This window comes from Apteryx rowi, unplaced genomic scaffold (assembly GCF_003343035.1).
Source record: "Apteryx rowi isolate R43461 unplaced genomic scaffold, aptRow1 scaffold_80, whole genome shotgun sequence".
Taxonomy (NCBI): Eukaryota; Metazoa; Chordata; class Aves; order Apterygiformes; family Apterygidae; genus Apteryx; species Apteryx rowi.
Genome location: NW_020451094.1, coordinates 1,135,157 through 1,142,318, shown reverse-complemented (window position 1 = coordinate 1,142,318; position 7,162 = coordinate 1,135,157). Strand labels below are relative to the sequence as shown.

The window sequence follows — 7,162 nt, the reverse complement described above, 5'->3', positions numbered from 1 at the left end:
AAAGGGTTTGCAGAGCAGCAGCTGTAGCACAAAGACATCAGAGATGGAGGAAACCCTGCTAGGTCTGTTTTTAAAAGGYGATGCTATATGACGCTGTTATGGATTTTCCACTGGTGGGCTTGGAATTTGCATTATTTCTCCCACATTTTTGATGTGTTTCTCTCGCTTCAGAAGGTAGAAGTCTGTAGTTTGCCAGGAGGATTTCTCATTGCACAGAGGAGCTGTTTGCCAACACACCTTCTCAGTGGAAAGCTGAAAAATTGTTTGGTTCCAGTCTATTTATTTTTAATTGTTTCCTTTAGTTCTTATTGCCCACAGTGAAATATCACCTTCCCCTAACAAACAGCCGAGACAGGAACCAGGCGCCCTCCGCAGCCAGCCTGGTAATCCACTCGCTGTCGCAGGCCGCAGAGCTTGTGTGCTGATTTCCAGGCCTGCTCCCTCTGCCAAAGACAACTCYTGCCCCTCTACATGACTATCCCGCGCTCAGCTCCTTCTTCTTCATCAACCAGCCCGGCAGCCCGGCGGGAAGGTCCCTGCAGACTCCTGGGGACTCCTGAGCCTGCCCGGGGCTTACRGCACCGAGGGGATAAAGTGCAATACCCCTTCGTGTTGGATCCAAAGCTGTTGATGCCCAGAAAAACAGCTAAGCGTGCGTCCTGAATGGCCTTAGACTTACGAAATGCAAAAACAGAGAATCAGACATCTGCATTCAGTGCCAAGGCACTGGTTTTGAGCACCTGCGGGTTTTTCTTTCTTCGGTTCTCGGGATGAGCTGTAAAATAAAAGCTCATAAATTAATTACCTAAAAGAGTGACAGAATGTTATTAGATACTTGGGAGTTAATTGTACTGATGCTAATCGCATGTAGTTTAATGGCACCAGTAGAGATGTAATATGTAATTCCATAGGCATTCCATAACAATTTAGCAATTTAATTAATTTCTGCTAATACCTTTTAAATCACCTATTCTCTTCTCTCCGTGTTCTCTGAGGGAAAGAAAGCAGAAACTTTTTCAGTCAGCCACCTAGATCTTGATCTTTTGCAAACTCACTTGTGTTGGCAAAGATACCATTTTATTTCTCAGTGGTTTTATTCCCAGTAGAGAAACCCACACAAAGTCGTCCCTGGGAAACAGGGTGTACAAGAGAGTTTGACAGTGATGTGATTGGCTGTTCCTAAATTTGGAAGGTTGGATCGGGGCTGTGTGAAATGTTTTGGACAGATCATGATGGGCTGAAAAGATGGAGACTTAAGTGATTTGTGGATTTAGGTCAAATTCAGGAAGCTCAGTCAGAAGAAAATATGGGAGAAAAATGTAGAAAACAGCAAGCATTTTGTTCCAGTCTCTCAAAGCAAAAAAAAGGTTGGTTTAGAAAAAGTAAAACAACCTGTTTCAGTATGTTTGAAAGGAAGTTTTTCTGCTTGCCTCCTTTTGCAATTTTTTTCATTGTTTGAAAAAGAAGAAGCAAAAAGGAAAGGTCTTCAAAGGATCGACTTTCTCCAAGAGACTGAATTACTTCCTTAAGTGATATTCAGGACTGACTCAAAACCACAGAGCCAGCGATCCTCACCCAGCGCCCGTTTTGGAGCAAGGCGGGCGTAGAAGGAGACGAGCGATTTGGGCCACATACGAGCTGTCCCCCGTGCCGCTGCCCTCCCTCCCGGCCCCCGCCAGAGCAAAGACCACGAAAAGCCATTGTTCTCATTGGGCTTTTATTGTCCGGCCGGCCCTCGCCTCCTGCCCGCTGCCGGCGGGTCGGCTGAGCCCCGCGCCACGCGCGCACGACTGGAGCGGGTCTGTACGCAGCGCTGAGCCCCAGCCCCGCGCCCTGGGCAGCACATCCCTCCCGGGTATTTTTTGTTTTTTTGAAACATTTTATTTTAAAAATATAGTAGCTGTGGAAAGCAGCCCTCTTTATAAATGCTCGGTGCTGGAGTGGAATGCATCATCGCCATCCTTATTACTAAGCTCTGCTCGGAACCTGCTTCTGCCCACGTCAGTGCCGGCTGGCCGGCCGTGCCAGGGCGGTCGCGCTGCCGCGCGCTGCACCATCTGTTACAGTCAAGAAGGTTTGCAACTCCAGGGAGAGAGAAGGAGAGAGAGAGAGAGACCCTTCTAAAAATAGAAATATTGTGCTGAGTTGTTTGAAGTGAATGAAATACATAAAACGCCAGCATTAGATTAACTTCAGCTTGTCAAATATTGCTCCCGGCAGAGCTGGCGTAGYGCTCTGGTGGAGGTGGAGTCCCCCAGGTCCCCCAGCGCGTGCCACCGGCCCCCGGGCCCGGGAGGGAGAGGAGCCGTGCTAGCCCTCCCGGCGCTGCTCGTCGCAGAGCTCCTGCTAGGAGCAGGGCTGCTCTCTGCCCGTAACCGGCCAGAAGGAAACCTGCCCCCCAGGGCGCAGCGGGAGCTCCCAGGAGACATTATAAATAGGAAACTGTAAACACAACCATTCGAAATAAGAGACATCTACGATCACAGGATTTACTGGTTCAAACGTACCACCCTCCCCCCACCCGCACACCTATCCCCCTGTCCCCGCTCCATAAAAAGGTCTCCAGTAACAAAATCTTCATTCCAGACTTGGAGTAAAGGTGAGGTGCTCGAGGAGTAAAAAGGGACATTGCAACATTAGCGGTCTTTGCTCGGGAAGGGAGAAGTCGGTGGAAGGGAGGGAGAGGATTAGGTGGTTCAGGTCCTTCACAAGTTCATTTGGTTTGTCTGGAGGACTCCTAGGGTTATACCTGAGATGAAGAGGTCTAGGGGACACTCCATAGCTCGATTAAAACATGGGTGGTGTTTTGTGCCTAGAAGAGCCCTTGCTGCCGGGGTTTGTCTGTCACGCTCACCCCAYGCAGCAACAGAGCAGCAGCCCTCCTCCGCTCACCACGGGGCTATCTGAACCAAGGCTCGGTTCGGGATGATCCATCATGTGTCGAGGATCTCGCTGGTGGGCGACGGCTCGTGGGGAATGCCCTGTGCGCTGTGGATGGTCTGGTTGTGGGAGAGGGAGTTCTGCTGGAGCTCCAGGGCAATGGCGTTCTGGGGGAACTCCTTCACCTGACGCTTGTACTCAAGGAAAGTGCACGCCTTGGTGGCTATCGCAATGATATTCTTGCCAATAAAGATGGTGGAGACCCTGCTGTCTTGGAACAAGACCATGTTGATGGCCCGGATGAAAATGGTGACAATGTTAATGGTGACCAAGCTGAGGACAGGGTAGAGCATCATTTTCTGTGGGGCAATGTGCTCCCCTTGCATGCTGATCTCACTGAGGGACACACAAGGCAGGATCAGGAGGAGTATGTAGCAGTAGAAGAACATGAGCCCCTCCGCCCAGATGGGCAGGCCGGTCCTGTGCGGCTCCCACAGGTTGGCCTGGATGTCCAAAATATCCAGCAGGTCAAGGGCCACCCAGAAGAGACGCCCCCGTAGGTCCTCTTTCTTCCGAAAGGTCCGTATGTACTCCATGCTGTCCAAGGCCACCAGCACCAGGTAGAGCCCTGGCACGCAGATGGAGAGGAGCAGGGTCAGGGCTTTCCTGGCCACCGTCTCCAGGTTCTTCTTGTCAGCTTTGTAATTCTGAAAGATGAAATACAGCTTGATCTCCAGCACGAAGATGTACAGGAACCAAAGGATCATGGCGTAGCCCCGCTTGGCTGTCTTCACTTCCGCCCCCACCCACACCGCCACGTAGCGCAGCACGATGAGGAAGCAGATGTCCCCCACCAGCACGATGATGCAGACGCCGATCTTGCGGGGCCCCTGGTTCTGCTCCACCAGATAGGCATCCATGAACGCCATGCTGGTCATGATGACGATGGTGGTCAGACACACGTGGCGCTTGTCAGGTGGTGGCAGCACCATGGTGAGACGAGCRGGCCTCCCTCCACGCCGCCTTGAGCGCTGGCCTGCACTAGGGGAGCCGTCCTGCTGGCAGGGCAAGGGGGGGCATCAGCCACGAGCCCTTGGGGACCAAGGGCTGCTCCGTCCCCCACCCCAAGGGACAGGTCCCGCAAAGAGCAGCAGGTCAGTCAGCAGCCCCTGCTCTCCTGGGGCTCCTCAGCTGCCTCTGCAGACGGTATCCCTGGCTCTGCCCACACCGGTGGCCACCAGCAGACCCGACCGATGCACGGCCAGCTCGCTCTGCTCCTTAAGCGACGCGGCTCTCCCCCAGCACCCCGGGCCAGCTGACCAGCCCAGTCCCAGGCACCCGCCACTGCCAGCAGCCAGGGCTCAGAAACGTGCAGGGCCTCCTTAATGCAGCTTCCCCCTCCGTGTGGGGTCCCCCATCATCATCAACCGGAGGGGAAAGACRCTGCCTCTCCAGCCAGGCAGCAATCCCACGGCACTAATGCACCTCCAGGCACCGAGCCCGAAGTTCTCGTACAGATCCCTGGAAATCAGGTGACCGATCGGGCAGAGGTCCGGCCTGGCCTTGYGGGTGCAAGCCAGCAGAGGAGACAGGGGAGATGGTCCTGGAAAGGCTGCTGTCTTCCCAGCAAGAACCCAAACTCCTCCGGGGTGCGAGGGGTCTCCCTGTGGTCTCACGGGGAACCACCGTGGCACCTATTGCTGCCGGCCAGCACCGTGCCCACGACGAGTAGTGCAGGCTCCTTCTGCCGCCAGCCATGCATGCATCCTCTCCATCCTGCCGTCCTGGAAAAGACCACAGAGAGCAGGCGTTAGGGTCCCTCCGTGTTCTGGCACCGGGCTGCAAGGACGGTTGTCCCCCAAGCTCCTCCGCACTGCGGCTATGAGCGGGGGATGCTTGTGCAAGGATGCACGGAGGCACAATTAACATTTAAGCAAGGCTTAATGCAGAACATCTTTTTATTCAAGATGAACCTAGCCTGGACTTGGACTGCATGGAAACTCAGTGCACCTCCCATACGTAGGCGCTCCCCATCCCAAGCTCCAGTCCCGGGTGCTCATGCAGAGAAAGCATGGAGCAAAACCCAGGTGGAGACATGCAAATTTGCAAATGCCCACTAGCCCTGCTGTGCGGCAAAGTTGCACCCAGCCCAGCCGTATCCCAGCTGCTGGACGGGCCGGGGGAGAGGGATCTCGCATGTTCTATGCAGGTCCCGGTGTGGGGGGATTTGCGCTGAATTATGACCTTGGTTTTCTAATGGTTGCTGACAGCTCCTCGCTCGCTGCTGCCAGCCTTTAGCAGAGCCCATGAAGTGGTAACTCGCCTCRCCTGGGGCACAGGCAGGAGCAGGCAGCGCTCAGCTACCTGCTACGAATAAATAATTGAGAGCTCTCCAGAGACGGATTTGTTGTTGTTTCCTTGCCGCTTGAGCAGCCACCTGACCGCACGCGAAGAGGCGCTCCGCGGGGCAGGCTGCAACACCTTGCTGCCCGAGGCTGCGGCGGGGAGCAAGGCGCAAGGCGCTGGGCAGGGCCCGCGGGCCGCTGGCCGTCAGCCCCCGTGGTCCCTCGTCCAGGCGCGTCAYGGCACGCGGGTTCCCTCTGTTTCTTTGCTCTGTGCGCACCTCGGCTATAGGTAATGCTTCTGTGCTTCGTTGGGTGACTTAACTAGGACACAGGCAGGAACAAACCTGGGCTCTCAGGTCCTTTAGGGAGAGAGGAAGAGGTGGAGGTTGAAGGGAAAAAACCAAGCTGAAGGAATTATAAGGCATTAAAAACCTGCCCTACTTTGCACAGAGAGGTGTATTACTACTGCTTATGTTTATGGAGCCTCATTTTAATAAAAGATGGATTCCTTCTTGCTTAAGGGAGACAAGAAAATAAAAAGAAGAAAAAATAGGAAGCCAGATGTGTCAAAGCAGCCCTGACTTRCACCTGAGCAGGGGGGCACCGGGCGATGTGTGTACCTGTGCCTGGTTCCCAGAGGAGGTGGCRGGTGAGGACGTGAGGCTCAGCAAGCTTTAACAGGGAACTTAGAACCTGAGCCAGGACCTGGAAGTTGCTCTTCTGAGTCCAGCAGCCACGTGTATCTGGGAAAACTGGCATGTTAAAATCCCAGTGTAACTTTTAACCATTTTTCCTGTAAAGCTCCAAGCCCTCCATATACAACAGGTATTCAAGGAAGGTTTTTAAACACAAGATACCAAAAGGGTGGGATCACTCGGACATCCGGAAGTCGGTTGCCTCAAGTTGTGCAGATGCAGCATGTGGCCCCTGCAGGGACCCCTCGGCCTGTCCCGCGGCAGSGGAGGAGGCCGCGCGGGGTCTTTGCCCTCTCGCCCTTTGCAGGAGGCCCAGGCAACCAGCCGAGACTGGGTCCGGGTGAGACGACGCCCGCTGCCRGTGCTCAGCCCAGCACAGGTCCCACGGGCGTGCAGAGCAGGGGGAGCCCCAGCACGCACGGCGCCTCGCGCCTCGCTCTTTGCAAACCTCTCTGCGGCAGGAACCGCTCAGGAGCAAACCCACGCGCACAGCGGGATTCACGGGCACCCCGAAGGGCGCTCGCTGGCGCGGCCGGCCAGGCAGGCGCTGCAGCCCCCCACCCCGCTCTCCCACCGAGCCCGTGCTCAGCCCTGCTCTCGCCAGCGTGCCTCGCCGTGACGGCTTGTAGCTGCCTTCTAGTGCCGCAATTCGTTCCTTCTTGAGGTTTCAGATAAAAATATATAGTCATTGCTGTAACTGCCTTTAAACTCGTGCCAAGTTTTACAGGGGATTTATGGCCAAGGACGGATAATTCCAGATAAATTAGGTCTTTCAAGAGGGAATGCTGTTTTTTCTTTCCCCCTTTATATATTTCTTCTTCCAAAAGACAACAGTTATTTAAAGGGCAGTGGGTGTATCGCAGAGCACCTCACAGCATGATTATATTTGAGAAGAAGCTGGCTTGTAAATCACGCTTCTCTGCCCCGTTGCTTTAGAGAGCTGGTGGGAGCCGCGGYGTCCGAGGACACGGCTCGGGGCAGGGGTTCGGCAGGCCCGGGGCGGCTGCGGGCCCTGCCGCAAGGCACGGGGCCCCAGACCCGGTCACTCATGGTCCCATTTCCCTCCGTGCTGGCATAAAAAAAGGCCTGGCTTTTGCTGAAACAAAGTATTTCAGCCAAACAGGAGCAGACTGCGCAAGCTCAGGACTTCCTTTTCCACGAGAGCTGAGCAGAAACACCGACGTGCCGACCCGTGCGGCAGCTTTACGAAACCCATTGCAGCGTGGGCTCCGGTCCCACCGG

The 7,162-nt window shown here is 54.9% G+C and overlaps 1 protein-coding gene across 1 annotated transcript; it reads right to left on the bottom strand.

Annotated features, from left to right (window-relative positions):
- Positions 1 to 1,752: 1,752 nt before the first annotated feature.
- On the bottom strand, positions 1,753 to 4,639 carry TMEM121 (transmembrane protein 121). Its single transcript, XM_026089150.1, has one exon. The coding sequence runs from the start codon at positions 3,870 to 3,872 to the stop codon at positions 2,934 to 2,936; it is 939 nt and encodes a 312-aa protein (XP_025944935.1). The 5' UTR covers positions 3,873 to 4,639; the 3' UTR covers positions 1,753 to 2,933.
- Positions 4,640 to 7,162: the final 2,523 nt, after the last annotated feature.

Excerpts from the sequence above, each read along its gene's own strand:
- TMEM121 (XM_026089150.1), bottom strand. The coding sequence starts at position 3,872 with ATGGTGCTGCCACCACCTGACAAGCGCCACGTGTGTCTGACCACCATC.